The 16,696-nt window shown below is 41.1% G+C and overlaps 1 protein-coding gene across 5 annotated transcripts in view; it reads left to right on the top strand.

Annotated features, from left to right (window-relative positions):
• The window catches only part of xrcc5 (X-ray repair complementing defective repair in Chinese hamster cells 5), a 144,719-nt gene that overhangs the window by 30,667 nt on the left and 97,356 nt on the right, over positions 1-16,696 (top strand). For 4 of the 5 annotated variants that reach the window (XR_011356885.1, XM_069936097.1, XM_069936095.1 and 1 more), the window contains exons 3-5: positions 180-363; positions 5,120-5,168; positions 10,592-10,714. Coding sequence is in view for 4 of the 5 variants with exons in the window: in XM_069936097.1 (XP_069792198.1) it covers positions 180-363; positions 5,120-5,168; positions 10,592-10,714 (356 nt within the window). In the remaining variant the exon portion in view is untranslated. The remainder of the gene's footprint in view (positions 1-179; positions 364-5,119; positions 5,169-10,591; positions 10,715-16,696) is intronic. The other variant, XM_069936098.1, reaches the window with a different exon arrangement.

Here is a 16,696-nt window from a genome sequence, read left to right as displayed (position 1 = left end):
TTGCAAACCAGTTCAACGCGTAGGGCAGGAAATGAGAGTCATGATGTGTTGAAGAATCTGAGACGTCCGATCCTTTCAGCAGTAATTTCGCAATCCACTTATTTGAGACCAAAATGTAAAACTAATTAAAATTGCTGAGCTTCTGGATGTTCTGGAGTTTGTCTACTTTCTTGCTATAGGTTTTTGCTGAGAGTAAAGATGAGACAGCTGTGGTCCTTTTTGGGGCTGATGGAACCTCTAACCCACTTGCTACATCGGACCAGTACCAGCACATTATTGTATGCAGAAACCTGATGATCCCTGACTTTGGTGTCTTGGATGATGTTCAAAATGGCATTATGACAAGTGATAATCAAGCTGACTGTATCCTTTCAGACAACGGCTATATGAGGAAAGCAAACATCAACTCAAAATTATTCAAAAGCATTTATATTTTGGAGAAATGGCTATTGATATCTATGAAGTGACAAAAAACAATAGACTATGAACATGGAATGATAATCATGGGAGTTTGGGATTGCATAGATGTGCAGAAGTGGCGATGGAGTTTCTAATGTGCATAGGATTCTCTAACACTGCAGAATTGCATGAAAGAATTGCTATTGAGTTGGGGTTGTTTGAACTTCAGAACATTGATTTGCCTGCTCATGAATTTATTCATTACACTTAAAAATGCTGATTAAGCTCTGTTCAGGCCTGAGTTAGGTGGCAGGTTACATTTCATGCTTTGCAAGTGCCAGGCCATGACCAGTTCCGATGAGAGTTGTCACCATTGCCAAGCTTCCAACCACTGGCCAGAAAATTACTTCACCACAAGGCTGGTTAGTCTGCATTGTTTCATCAGACCCTTCCCCACAGATGATTCACTATCTGGGAAACTCATGGCAATGTGTGATGGCAACGAGCCTTCCACTTGTTGGAATGAATGCATTTGAATGTACCTAGAACAATGCAGCACCGAAACAGGCTTTTTAGTTCATCTAGCCCATGCCAATCTATTATTCTAGCTGGTCCCATCGATCCTGGAACATAGCTATCCATACCTCTCCCATCCAAACTTCTCTTAATGGGTGAAACTGAATCTGCATTCCCACTTTCGGGCAGCTCGCACCACAATCTCCATACTGTAGATCTGAACCTCAGTTCACTAACCTTTCAAGCCTGTTCTCAGTGACCTTCACTCAGGCAATAAATGTCAGTTTCCTTATGGTATTTTTATTCTGCTTGTGATGTATCTTATCTAATGCTGTCCTTATCACAAAGTTCCCTTCTGTTGTGGGAAGCTAGATGCCATGGTTATTATTCTTGGCGTTCTTCAAAATACCTTTATTCTTTTCACCACAGGGAGCAAAAACATTGTCTACTTTCTTGCTGTAGGTTTTTGCTGAGAGTAAAGATGAGACAGCTGTGGTCCTTTTTGGGGCTGTGGTCCTTTTCTAACCCACTTAGAATTGCTTTTGTGGGCCTCATAGAACAACACAGCACAGTTTATCTCCTTTATTCCTTGTACTCCTTGCATTGAAACAGACACATTTCATAGAAACAGAAAATAGGTGGAGGAGTACGTCATCTCCACAGCAGATGCAGTATTACTGCCTCTCCACTCAGCTCCAGATCACCGCTAAAACAGCAATTCATACCTATGGCTTCTCTTCATCGACCACAGCTTGGCCTTCATTCCCATTATTTGCTCAGTGCTGGTCAAGAAGCTACAAGCTGTACCCCACTCTGCAACTGGATCCTTGACTTACTTATTCGAAGATCACAGTCAATACAAATTGGAAAGAACATCTCCTCCTCACTGATCATCAACAAAGGAATTAGGGGATATGGGGAGAAGGCAGGTAGGTGGAGTTAGGTCATAAATTAGATCAGCCATGATCGTATTGAATGGCGGAGCAGGCTCGATGGGCCATTTTTTGGCCGACTCCTGTTCCTACTTCCTATGTTCCTATTTGGCCCTACAAGCCTACACCACCATTCATTTTGATCATGGATGATCATCCACTCAGTACCCTGTTCCAGCTCTCTCTCCATATCCCCTGATCCCCCTAGTTACAAGTACTAAATCTAACTCTCTCTTAAATATAGCTATGGAACCGGCCTCAATCACTTCCTGTGGCAGAGAATTCCATAAATTCACCACCCTCTGAGTGAAAAAAATTCTTCCTCATCTCAGTCCTCAAGGACTTCCCCTTTATCCTTAAACTGTGACCTCTGGTTCTAGACTTGCTCAACATTGGGAACAATCTTCCTGCATCTAGCCTGTCAAATCCCTTAAGAATTCTGAATGTTTCTATTAAATCTTCTGTTAATCGTCTAAACTCCAGCGAGTACAAGCCCAGTCGTTCTAGCCTTTCTTCATATGCAAGTCCCGCCATCCCTGGTATCAATCTGGTAAACCCTCTAACTAACTACACAGAAGCCCAATTGCCTGAATACACCTGAAATTGTCTGATCTCAGAAGCTAAGTAGGCTCAGGCCTGGTCAGTACTTGGAAGGGAGACTGCCTAGGAACACCAGGTCCTGTAGGCTTCTGTGAGGGGTGCCTTACAATTGTTACAGGTTATATTTTATATTATAAATATGTTTTTAAAAGAGATAGATTGTGGGGGTTTAGTGTAGGTCACTTCACAAACAAACAGTTCTCAAAAGAGATCTCTTAAAATGCAAGAGAGACTTCATGTCCATAGTGACTTTACAGAAACTTTGAAGAGTGCCTATGGAGACTTCACAAGAAGGTGTTAATTAGACTGATGTTGTGGAATAAATGGACTTTAGAGCAACAGAGGCACAGGCAGAAACTGATTCTGGTATCAGCAATCTGACTGGTTGCAATTTGCTGTTCTAAGAGGGGTCATGTGGTTTTTGCAAGCAGAGAGAGAAAAAAGATCAAACAGGCTTTCTCTAAGAGAGAGCGAGAAAGTTTTGCAGTGACATTAAGGCTGCAACATGGCAAGTTAGCGAGCTTGTTAAAACCCCATTTTGAAGACGGGTTGTGAGTTCTGAGTTCAGCCTGTTGAAAACCTTTGTGGTCCTTACAAGAGGAAGTGGCTGGCTAGATGTTTCTCTTGAAATATGGGAAACTAGAGGAACTCTGTGATGACCTGGAAGAAGAAGAGGTTATCATTTGGAAAATCCATGATGGGGCAAGTTTCTTCAGCAAGACCCTGAAGTGGGTGGTCAGAGGAAATCAGTTTGTGTGTGTCCAACAGCAAGAAATCTCTCTGAAACCAACTAGAACCTTCCTGAGCGGTAACTATTTAGCTTTTAGCACCAGAGCCTGGTGTTAAATTCTGTGCACAGATTAAGAATTGCCTGATACCGGTGAATTTGGAGGAGTGAGAAGTGAGATTGGACTGTGAATCAAAGAACTTTCCTGAACCCATATACATTACATAAACGTGCGCATAGGATTAGAAGGGGGTTAAGTTAATAGTAATAAGTTAAAGTTTGATCCAGTTTTTATGTTTAAAGAAAATTCAAAATGACATTTTTACATAACCATTTGTTTAGGTGAATTTCTATTGCTGCTGGGTTTTGGAGTCCTCTGGACTTGTAACATAGAAGACAAAAGTGAAAGAATTTCATGTATGTTACATTCTATGTGACAAGAATGGAACCTGTGCCTCGACCTTTGCCTTTGCCTCGACCTTCCTTCCCTGCCCTTCCTTCCTCACAAATATTGCTGGTGAAGATTTCCAAGGAGTTACAGAACTTGTAGCATTGTCCAGCCCCACAAATGGCTGCAGAAGTGCTGGAAGGGAATCTACTGACACTTGGTGACTCTGGGGGAGCTATCTTTTGTTTTGGTCTCTCTCCGACTGTAAGGGGCACTTAGGCAGTTCCTACCAGTAGTGAATCTGTCTGCCTTGCAGCAGGCAAAAAGAAATTTCATATAATAGGACACTGTTTTATTACTATGACAATAAAGGAATCTTGAAACACGATTTCATAAACCTCTTTCAGATCCTCCCTCAACCTCTTGTGCTCTCGGGAGTAAAGTTCTAGCCTTCCAAATTCAAGCCCAGTAACATTTTTGTGAAACTTTACTCACTGTTTCTAGTGTAATGTTATCTTTCCTCTCACTGGGTGAACAGGGTTGCACGCAGAAACACGTGTGGTTTCACAAAGATTTTGTACATCTGGAACATTGATGTCCTGACTGATGAAGCCAAGCTTACTTGATGCCGTCACCTCCCTGTCTAACTATGTTGCCACTTACAGGGAGCTACGTATCTGTTCTCCTTGGTGTTTCTGCTCAACCACATTCTGTAGGGCTATACCATTCACCGTTCAAGTCCTGCCTCGATTTAACCATCAAAGGGCAACATCTTGCACTTGTGTCAAGTTAAATCCCACCAGCCGTATCTTGGCTCACTTTCCCAATACATACCTGATCTTCCTGCAATCTCAGATAATATTTACTGTCAATTTGGAATCATCTGCAAACTTACTAGTCATGCTACATTTTCATGCATATTGTTGATCTAGATGACAAAGGGAGGATACAGCAACAATTTTTTTTCTAGCATACCACATGACTAGCCTTCTGTCTCAAGAACAATCCACCAGTCCATCCTCTGACTCCTCCTGTCAAAGCAATTCTTTCTCCAATTGGCCGCTCGCTCTTGATTCCATCCAGTCTGAATCGGGATGGACTGGGACTTTATTGCTGGAATATAGGAGGCTGAAGGGTGACCTCAGAGTTTGATAAAATCATTCAGGGTGTCGATAAGATCAATAGTTATGGTCTTATTCCCAAGGTAGTGCAATCCAAAAGTAGAGGGCAGAGTTTAAAGGTGAGGGGAAAAATTTTAAAGGGACTTGAGGGGCACCTTTTCCACATTGGGGCCAGTGGGTGTACAAGCTACAGAGGTGGTCGAGGCGTGTACACTTACCACGTTCAAAAGGCATTTTGACATGTTTACAAATATGAAAGGGTGAGAGCTTACATAGCCACTTGGCTTCCAGGGACAAGTTTGACCAAAGAGTCTGTTCAAATGCAGTGTAACTCTGTGATTCTCTTGTGATTAATAAGATTCAGTTATTGAATAGATTATAAAATGTAAAACAGAGTCAACTTTTTGTTGATGTTTGAACCTTGACTCTCTTCAAGTTTTGGATGCACTAATTGTCTGTATGGACTTGCTTCGAAAGCAGACCATGTAAGTAATCAAATAACTTGGTATTTCATTTGAGTTGTCAGTATGCTGGAGAAGTTAACATCAGGAACAAAGTAACAGAAACACGATGTAGCCACATGGTCTTATGAGCCTGCTTTACCATTTGGTGACATGAAAGCCAACACCACGGCTGTCATGCAGGATTGTCACATCATTGATCCTCAAGGTGTCCAAAATCATTTTTGATATTTGTTTTTAATTTAAATAACTGAGCATCTATAAACCTTTGAAATAGGAAATTCAAATGCACTATTGTACAGTGGATCCTGTTATTTACTATTGTTCATTGGATAGTTTGCAGTTTTAGTCACCCAGCTATTGTAGAGATATCAAGCTGCAAAAAGTGTAGAACATAGAACTTTGTAGCACAGTGCAGGCCCTTCGGCCCATGATGTTGTGCCAACCTCTAAATCTCTAACCAAATAAAAATAAATCACCCGACCTCATAACCCTCTTTCATCCATGTGCCTTTCTAAAAGTCTCCTTATTGCCCCTAATGTTCCTGCCTGCACCACCCCTGCCAATGCATTCAAAGTACCAACAACTTTTTTTTTGAAAAAGCTTACCCCTGATGTCTCCCCTAAACTTTCCTCCCTTCACTTCACACAGATGCTATTCCTGTCGTGGGAAAAAGGTTCTGGGTGTTTACTTTATCTAGGCCTCTCATAATCTTGCAGACCTCTAAGTCACTTCTCATCCTTCTTCACTCCAAAGAAGAAAGCCCCAGCTCTGCTAACCTTGCCTCAAAAGGCATATTATCCAATCCAGGCAATATCCTGGTAAATCTTCTCTGCACCCTCTCTAAAGCTTCCACGTCCTTCCTATGGAATAACACTAGACACTGACCTTCATGCAGAATACTTCCTGTTCACTACTACTCTATGCTTTCTATAGGCAAGCCAATTCTAAATCCACACAACCAAGGTTGCATGGATCCCATGCCTCATGACTTTCTGAACCAGTTTTCCATGGGGAACCTTGTCAAATGCCTTACTAATAGGGCGGCATGATTAGCATAATGGTTAGTGCAATCTGCTACAGCCATCGGGGTTAGAATCCCACGCTGTCTACAAGGAGTTTGTACCTTCTTTCCTAGTCTACGTGAGTTTCCTCCGTGGGCTCTGCTTTCTTCCCACTATTCAAAACATACAGGGGGTGGGGGGATTGTAGATCAGTGGTGGTGTAATTGGGCATCAAAGGCTAGTCAGCCAAAAGGGTCAGTCTACATTTAAGATTTAAAATTTCAATTTAAAATGTAATATCTATAGACACTACATCTACTGCCCTACCTTCATTAATTTCTTTTGTTACCTCCTCAAAAAACTCAATTTGTCCCTTCCCTTCACTATCCCTGAGAAGACTGCACTTTCCTAAATGCCCACCGTTGGGACTGGATTAATGAACAGATAGGAGATTCTATGGCCGCAAAAGAGTCTCCAGCACATTGTGTTGCCTCCTGGGTGCTCCAATCCAACATGTCTTTGAGCAGATGCAGAACTTTCTTAAAGCGGAGGGTGAGCAGCCAGAGGTCATAGTACCAATGACACAGGCAAGATTGGGGTAGAGATCCTTCAAACTAAGTTTAGCGAGTGAAGAAAGAAGCTGAGGAGCAGGACTTCAAGGTGGTAATGATTGGATTACTGGCAGTGCCACAAACTAGGAAAGGACAGAACAGGAAGACAGCACAGACTAGTGTGTGGCTGAAGAGATGTTACAGGGAGCAAGGTTTCTTGGATCATTGGAAACTTTTTCTGTACAAGTGGCACCTGAACTCAAGAAGAACCAATAACCTGGCAGGGAGGTTTGCTAATGCTCTCGGGGGGGGGTTAACTGGATTTGTAGGGAGGTGGGAACAAGTAGAGATAACTGGTAGAGAGTTTGTGTAAAAGGACAGGCAGACAGGGCAAAGTTGCAGCCATGGAGATGAGTTGCATTGCCACAGGGACACAGTCAAATGTAACAAACAGAGCTGGAAAGTTTGTATATAAATGCACGCAGCATAAGAAATAAAGTGGATGACCTTTAGTACAGCTTCATGTTGGCAGGGTTGATGTTGTTGCCATCACTAAGTTGTGGCTAAAGGATGGATGTCATTTGGAGCTTAATGTCCAAAGATACTCCCTTAATTGAAAGGACAGGCAGGTAAGGAACAACATTAAAAAGATGATATAGAATCATTGTGGGTTGAATTAAGAAATGGCGAGGGTGAAAGGACACTGCGGCAGTTAGATACAGACCTCCAAACAGTAGCTGGGATGTTAACAGCTAATAGAAAAGGTGGGTCAGAATGGCAATATTATGGTAGTCATATAGATTGGTAAAACCAGGTTGGGACTGGATCTCAAGAGAGATTTTGTAGAAAGCCTACAAGATGGCTTTTTAGAGCAGCTTGTTGATGAGCCCACACGGGGATCGGCTGCACTGTATTGGGTGTTGTGTAATGCACCAGAAGTGATGAGATCTTGGGGTATCTTGAAATCCATTAGGCGGAAGTGATCGCAATAGGATTGAGTTCAATTTGAGATTTAACAAGGAGAAACTAAAGTCAGATGTGCCAGTATTTAAGTGGAGTAAAGGGTATTGCAGGGGGCATGAGAGAGGAACTGGCCAAAGTAGATTGGAAGGGGGCACGAGTAGGGAAGATGGCAAGCAGCAAGGGGTGGAGTTTGTTCAAGAAATGAGGAAGGTGCAGGATAAATACGGATCAATGGAAAAATGTCACAACTAGTTAAGAGGAAGAAGGAAGCATACATAAGGATTGGGAAGCAAAAGTCATCTAGGGCTCATGGGAATTATATGGAAGATTAGGAAGGAAATTAAAAAGAAAGACTTGGGAGAGCTATAAGGAGGAACAAGAATGTCCTGCCAAGTAAGATTAAGGAAAACCCCCAAGGCATTTTATGCTGTGTGAAGGACGGAAGGATGACTGAAGTAAAGCTAGAACAGTTTCAGGATAAAGGAGGCAACATGCCTGGAGCCAGAGGATGTTAGGGTTGGTATTAAATTCTTTATTGTAATGTAATGAAAAAGAAAATATTACATGCCATGAGTGTTGCCTGGCTCCCCTTACAGCAAGAGAAATAGAGTTGCTGAGTGTCTGTGGATTCACCTCCAAAGCTCCCACAATCTCTGCAACTGCACAAGGCCCTGTTCTTTTCGTTGACGACCCAAACTGCAGATCCAAGCCTCCAAGACAATCAGGAACCCTTCAGTGCCCGAGGCCTTTTGGGAGCCCTTGCCCTGAACACCCTTTCAAATCCTGGTTCCAACACCTGACTCCCATGAGTCAGTATCCAGCAACAACTTGAAGCCTATGTGGGTCTGTGGGTCCTTTAACCCCAAGTTGCCAACACCCCACAGCCTGTGTCAGTCCTTCAGCCGCTGAGCCCCTCACTGGTCCGCTGATGTTTTCTCCGTCCTGTAGTGTCATCTCCTTTGCTTCTTCTCAATGGGGGAGGGTGGGGTAGGACGGTTTCTCACCATTTATGGTGCCCTGTACCAGTCCGCTGCTCCCCTGGAGTCTGCAACCTTTATGCTGCTGCCAGCAGAGACGTCACCATCTTGGGCACAGACCCCGCAGTTGCAGGATTTTAAATAAAAACGCTGTCGGCTCCTTTAACAAGCTGTATAGAGCCATCGGCATTCACTCGGGCGGTTTGACCCTGTGGAGGAGCTCTGTGTCCTTGTTCCCTGCACAATACCATGGGTTGAAGGACTATGTTGTAATGTTCTCTGATCTAAAAACCAAGGGTATATCCCATCCAGTTCCAGGGACTTGTCTATCTAAATATTTTTAAGATCCATCATTTTTTTTTTCACCTCCACATGCTCCAGCACATTAGTATGTTCTACACTGGCCTCACATTCACCCTCTCCTTATGAACATTGAAGCAAAGTATTCATTTCAGACTCCTCTGCCTCCAGGCACATGTTCTTCCCTTTATCCCGAATTGATCTTGCGCATTGCTCTCCTCATTCTTTTGTTCTTCATGTATGTGTGGAATGCCTTGGGCTTTTCCTTAATACTACTTGCCAAGGCCTTCACGTGTCCTTTTCTAGCTCTCCAAAGTCCATTTTTAAGCTCCTCCCTGAGTACCATATCATTCTCATAAAGTCATCTGCAAACCTACTCATCCACCTACTTTGACATTTGTCATTTATATAAATCACTAATACTAGGTCCCAACACCAAACCATGTGGAACACCACTTGATTTCAGACCTCCAGCCAGAATAGCAACCTTTCCAACACTGTTTTCCATGGGCCTGCAAGTTCTGAATCTAAAATATGAATTCACTCTGGATCCCATGCATCTGTACCCTCTGGATCAAACTACCATGAGGGACTTTGTCATTTGTCCATTTGAAGTCTAGCTAGACAACATCCACAGCCCTATGCTCGCCATTCACCATCTTCATCTCCTCAAAATTTCAATCAAATTTTTCAACACATGACTGCCTGACACAAAGCCATGCTGACTGTCCCTAATCACGTTCTTTCCAAATGTGTGTAAATCCTATCCCAAAGTATCCTTTCCACTAGTGTCCCTACCACTGATGTTAGGTTTGTGGGCCTATAATTCCCTAAATTACCCTTTTTTCTTCATTCTCGAATGAAGGTACAACTTCAGTTACTCTCCACTGTTCAGCTACTTTGTCTGTACCTAGTGGACACCAATGCAGACAGAAGATAGTTCTTTAGTGGGATATTTTGGTGCAGATCTTGTGGGCGAAATGTATGTTCCAATATTATGTGATTCTGTTGAATTTGTACAGAAGAGAGATTGATCAGTGGCTGATAATATGGGATTGGGACGGGTCCGTGCAGCGGCCCTGGCCCCAGCAAGTGAACCGACGGAAGAACGGTTAAAGCCACCTAAAGGGGCAGTGACCCTAAAATGGCGCTGGCCCCGCTGTACAGCCAACAGACTGGGGTAGCATGCGGGGAAGAAGATTTTGTCATGCAAGGGAATTCCCACGTGTGGGAAAATCCAGCTTTGTCATGCAGAATGTGGCATCAGTAATTGGGGCAAACGGCGGAAACTTGAACAATTTAAAAGTCGGGCTTGAGCCCTAATAAACCAGAGCTTAACCTGATCACACTTGTGAGTGTCATTCTTCCGTGTAGCACGCGGCTACAGGATTTGGGATGGTACAGGTAAATTGCATAAAGGTTGAAGGTAAGTCTACCTTGATGATTGTTAAGGAGCAGACTCGAAGGACCACTCCTGCCCTCTTTGTTACTTTCCCATTGCTGTCCATGTTTCCAACCACATAGAGCTGTTTAATTTTTGGATTTAATTTGCATTGGGAATTTAAGTTCTCTCACCACTGTCTCTGGAATAACATCGCTGTTGCTGCCCAAGGATGATATCACTGCCAGTTGAATATTATTTTACCTTTCAGAGGGAAGAAGTATGAGAAATTACATATTGCAGTGTTCACCGATCTGAACAGTCCTTTCAGTTCAGACCAGCTGGATATCATTATGGATAACATGAAGAGAGCTGGAATCACACTACAATTCTTGTAAGTGTTAATCTTCATTCATTTCCATCCAGGGTTAGCTCACCTTAACAAGATTGGTCTGGAACTGACCAAGGCAAATCCAAAATGGAACTATCCAACATTGAGAAGTAAGTTGTTTAAAAAGAGTAATTATAGGCCTGTAAGTTTGACTTCGGTGATAGGGAAAGTTATGGAGGGTATTCTTAGAGATGGTGTGTATAAATATCTAGATAAGCAGGGATTGATCAGGAGGACCCAGCATGAATTTGTGAAGGGGAAGTCATGTTTGACGAACCTTTTTTTTTAATTTTTTTATTTTTCACACCATAAATCACATTAACCATGGTACACACTTTTTCCTTTTCACACATATACAGTGCCATTTTCTCCCCCCCCCTCCCATCCCACCCTCCCTACCTCCCCCCTCCCGTCCATTTAAGGTATAAAATCTAGGATACATTAAACCAGTCAGACAATGTTGTCATTCAATAAAAATACACCAGAAATTCTACTGAGTCCATTCTTTTCATTTCCTTTTCCTTCCGTTAACTTAGGTAATGATTGTCCCCGGTAGGTTTTCGCTATTGTATTTAATGTAAGGCTCCCATATTTGTTCGAATATTTCAATATTATTTCTTAAACTATATGTTATTTTTTCTAATGGAATACATTTATTCATTTCTATATACCATTGTTGTATTTTCAAATTATCTTCCAATTTCCAGGTTGACATAATATATTTTTTTGCTACGGCTAGAGCTATCTTAACAAATCTTTTTTGTGCATCCTCCAAATCAATTCCAAATTCTTTGTTTTTTATGTTACTTAGGATTCTTTGGTATATTGTTTTCTGTTATTTTATTTAATATCTGATTTAGATCTTCCCAAAATTTTTCTACTTTCTCACATGTCCAGATTGCATGAATTGTTGTTCCCATTTCTTTTTTACATCGAAAACATCTATCAGATACTGTTGGGTCCCATTTATTTAACTTTTGAGGTGTAATGTATAGCCTGTGTATCCAGTTATATTGTATCATACGTAACCTCGTATTTATTGTATTTCTCATCGTTCCGGAGCATAACTTCTCCCATGTTTCCTTTTTTATCTTTATATTTAAATCTTGTTCCCATTTTTGTTTAGTTTTACCATTTGTTTCCTCATTCTCCTTTTCTTGCAGTTTAATATACATATTTGTTATAAATCTTTTGATTATCATTGTATCTGTAATCACATATTCAAGGTTACTTCCCTCTGGCAAACTCAAACTGCTTCCTAATTTATCCTTCAAGTAGGATCTCAATTGGTAATATGCCAGCGCTGTATCTTGAGTTATATTGTACTTATCTTTCATTTGTTCGAAGGATAAGAATCTATTTCCTGTAAAACAATTTTCTATTCTTTTAATCCCTTTTTTCTCCCATTCTCTAAAGGAAAAGTTATCTATTGTAAAAGGGAGTAACTTGTTTTGCGTCAATATTAATTTTGGTAATTGATAATTTGTTTTATTTCTTTCTACATGAATCTTCTTCCAAATATTGAGGAGATGATGTAATACTGGAGAACTTCTATGTTGTACCAATTTTTCATCCCATTTATATAATATGTGTTCAGGTATCTTTTCCCCTATTTTATCTAATTCTAATCTCGTCCAATCTGGCTTTTCCTTTGTTTGATAAAAATCTGATAGGTATCTTAATTGTGCGGCTCTATAATAATTTTTAAAGTTTGGCAGTTGTAAGCCTCCTTGTTTATACCATTCTGTTAATTTATCTAGTGCTATCCTCGGTTTCCCCCCTCTCCATAAAAATTTCCTTATTATTTTCTTTAACTCCTTGAAGAATTTCTCTGTCAGTTGTATTGGCAATGCCTGAAATAGGTATAATATCCTTGGAAAAATGTTCATTTTAATACAGTTTATCCTTCCTATTAATGTTAGTGGTAAATCTTTCCAATGCTCTAAATCGTCCTGTAATTTTTTCATTAGTGGGTAATAATTGAGTTTATATAGATGGCCGAGATTTTTGTTTATTTGTACACCTAGGTATCTTATTGCTTGCATTTGCCATCTAAATGGTGATTCCTTCTTAAATTTTGAGAAATCCGCATTATTCATAGGCATTGCTTCACTTTTATTTACGTTTATCTTGTAACCCGACACTTCTCCATATTCCTTCAATTTCTTATATAATTCTTTTATTGATAGTTCTGGTTCTGTTAAGTACACTATAACATCATCCGCAAATAAACTGATTTTATATTCCTTGTCTTTTATTTTTATTCCTTTTATATTATTTTCTGTTCTTATCAATTCTGCTAGTGGTTCTATAGCTAACGCAAACAATAAAGGTGATAGTGGGCATCCCTGCTGTGTTGACCTGCTTAAGTTAAATTGCTTTGATACATGTCCATTTACTGTCACTTTCGCTAATGGTCCCTTATATAATGCTTTAATCCAATTAATATACTTCACCGGTAAACTGAATTTTTGCAATACTTTGAACAAATAATTCCATTCTACTCTGTGTTTGACGAACCTTGTTGAGTTTTTCAAAGAAGTGACAAGAAAGGTGGATGAAGGTAGGGCAGTTGATGTTGTCGATCTGGATTTTAGCAAAGCTTCTGATAAGGTTCCATATGAAAGGTTAGTAAGGAAGATTCAGTCACTAGGGATTAATAGAGAAATAGTAAGATGGGGTCAGAGGTGGCTGGAGGAGAGATAGCAGAGGGTCATGGTGGACAACTGTCTGTCAGGATGGAAGCCTGTGATGAGCGGTGTGCCTCAAGGATTGGTGCTAGGTCCCCTGTTGTTCTTAATTTATATTAATGATTTGGATGATGGGGTGGTTAACTGGGTAAGTAAATACGCAGACGATACGAAAATAGGGGAAGTGGTGGATAGAGAGGAAGGTTTTCAAGGATTACAGAGGGATTTGGTTTGGAGAGTTGGGCTGAAAGATGGCAGATGGAATTTAATGTAGAGAAGTGTGAGGTGCTTCATTTTGGTAAAAATAATCAAAATCGGAGATATGTAGTAAAGGGGAGGACATTGGGGAATGCACAAGAACAAAGAGATCTTGGAGTTATGGTGCAGCGTTCCTTGAAGGTGGATTCCCATGTTGGCAGGGTGGTTAGAAGGCATTTGGTATGTTAGCCTTCATAAATCATAGCATAGAGTATAGGAGCTGGGAAGTGATGTTGTGACTGTTTAAGCCGTTGATGAGGCCAGGTTTGGAGTATTGTGTTCAGTTCTGGTCTCCAAATTATAGGAAGGATATAGATAAGGTGGAGAGGGTGCAGAGAAGATTTACCAGGATGTTGCCTGGCTTAAAATACCTAGAGTACAGAGAAAGATTGAAGAGGTTAGGACTTTATTCACTGGAACATAGACGGTTGAGAGGGGGTTTGATAGAGGTGTTTAAAATTAGGAAGGGAATAGATAGACTAGATGCAAGTAGGCTCTTCCCCCTGAGAGCAGGGGAGGTTGAAACAAGAGGACACAAGTTGAGGGTAAGGGGGCAAAATTTTAGGAGAAACATTAGAGGATGTTTCTTCCCTCAGTGAGTGGTGGCTGAATGGAATAATCTTCCGGAGGAAATAGTTGAGGCAGAGTCAATTCTTTCATTTAAGAGGAGGCTGGATATAGACATGGAAAAGAGGGGGTTGGAGGATTATGGGTGGAGAATAGGCAAGGGGATCTAGTGGAGTTGTTTGAGTGAACCGGCGTGGACTTGAAGGGCCGAGATGGCCTGTTTCCATGCCATAAACTGTTATATGGTTACATGGTAATAGGCCAGTATTTGAAACATTCCACAATGAGATGCAATATCCCAAATATCAAAAGAGCTTAGTGGTGCTTGGAATGTATTGCCAGGGTGGTGGTGAAGGCTATAATGGGGCAGTTAAGAGACTCTTAGACAGGGCACACGACTTAATGAAAAATTGAGGGTTATATATATTTAAATTTAGATATACCTGGACAACACAGTTACAGGCTCTTTTGGCTCATGAACCCATGCTGCCCAATTACAGGTATGCGCTGTTTAACATCCACGATATGTTCTGTTATGCGACGTGGACGTTGTGCAAGGTTAGGAAAATTTAATGGGATACTGAACTTGGAATAAATTAAGCTTTAATTTTTTTTTCACTTTTTAAACTTGATTGTAAACACTTTATTACCCTAAATCACACACATTTAACAAAGAGGATCCTGATCACCCACATCACTGTTCTCAACTTCCTCCTAGTGTTCCACTGGAAGAGTTTCAGGTCCAATAACCTCCAGTGATGAACTGTTACTGTAATGCCTGAAGGTCCCAGCTGAAGCTCTTCTTGGGGAGGTGTTGGCTTCTTCAGGAATATGTCTACTGTTATTAGAACCATAGAAAACTACATCACGGAAAACAGGCCATTTGACCCCTCTCTTCTTTCTTTGGCTTGGCTGCGCAGACGAAGATTTATGGAGGGGTAAATGTCCACGTCAGCTGCAGGCTCGTTTGTGGCTGACAAGTCCGATGCGGGACAGGCAGACACGGTTGCAGCGGTTGCAGGGGAAAATTGGTTGGTTGGGGTTGGGTGTTGGGTTTTTCCTCCTTTGTCTTTTGTCAGTGAGGTGGGCTCTCTGGTCTTGTGTCAAAACATCATTCCGCTAGTCTCACTAACCTTCACCCATTCCATAACCATCCAGACCTCTCCCATCCATGTATCTACCCAATTTATTCTTAAAACTTGAGTGATCCTGTGGGGGAGGGGGACATGGCCATGTAAAGGACCTAGACAGACGTGATTTGGTTGAGTTCTGTGGAGTGCTAAATAGACAGTTAAAACTTAAAAATCAACATTTTCTTCATCAAAAATGGATAAAGTTAGCACAAAGAAACCAAGGGAACCGAAAACAAAGACTGAAGATGCTCCAGTCCAACCAGGAACTTATGGTGCAAGTCTGAAAGGGAGCAGTGCTAAAATGGCGATGGGATGGGCAGAACCAGGTAAAACTGGGGAGTGGGGACCAGCGCTGAGATCATCCTAGAAAAAATTGAGAATTTGAGTAACTGATACATAAGTGTTGAAACGGTGATGAGAGATATGATGGAAAAAATGAACGAAATAAAAGAGATAGTTGAAGACCTGATGGAGAGAATGTGTCGACAGAGATTGAATTGATGAAAATGCATGAAAAACTTGAGGCTTTGGGGGAAAAAAAGCCAAAGAATGGGAGGGGGAAAAACAAGGACAAAATTGATCATATGAAGAACTTCAGATGACAAAACAATGTCCAAATTATCGGACCAAAGGAAGGAATCGAGGGAAGAGACCCGGTGAACCTTTCTCAAAAATGGATCCCACAAGTGTTGGGAGAAGACAAACTTGGAGTAAAACTGCATATTGATAGAGCTCACTCAACTCTCGGACCCAGAGGACCTGGCGACCAGAGACCAAGACCACTTCTAGTGAAGACTTTTAAGCTACAGAAAATGGGAGGTAATTCTGGGAGCAGCATATTCCTGAAGAAGCCAACACCTCCCCAAGAAGAGCTTCAGCCGGGACCTTCAGGCATTACAGTAACAGTTCATCACTGGAGGTTATTGGACCTGAAACTCGTCCAGTGGAACACTAGGAGGAAAATGACACTAAACAGAACAATGGCCTGCCTGAGGTTGATCATGAAAAGGTAGTTATTTTAAGACCTTTAACCTGACTTTGATTAAACAAAGAAAAGAATTTGAAGATGTGAAAGACAACTAGGTGCTTAAAACTGGAAATGTTCAATGATATACCCCTTGATTTTGATGGTTGAAGTAGCAAGACAAAGAATGAGGTGGAAGATTTTCTGCAAAGTTTGTAAAACCAAAAAGATTGAGGTTGCAGAGGGAAAAGATTGTGAAAATAGTTATAATGGAACAAAGTAAAATTAGTAAAAGTGTATTTTTAAAATTTTGTTGAACAGTCTTGTATTTATTGTTTGAAAGTAAAATATATAGAAATGTTTACAGAGAGAT

Source organism: Narcine bancroftii, chromosome 4 (assembly GCF_036971445.1).
Source record: "Narcine bancroftii isolate sNarBan1 chromosome 4, sNarBan1.hap1, whole genome shotgun sequence".
Classification (NCBI taxonomy): domain Eukaryota; kingdom Metazoa; phylum Chordata; class Chondrichthyes; order Torpediniformes; family Narcinidae; genus Narcine; species Narcine bancroftii.
Note: the sequence above shows the minus strand (reverse complement) of the source record. Positions and strands in the feature narration are given on the sequence as shown.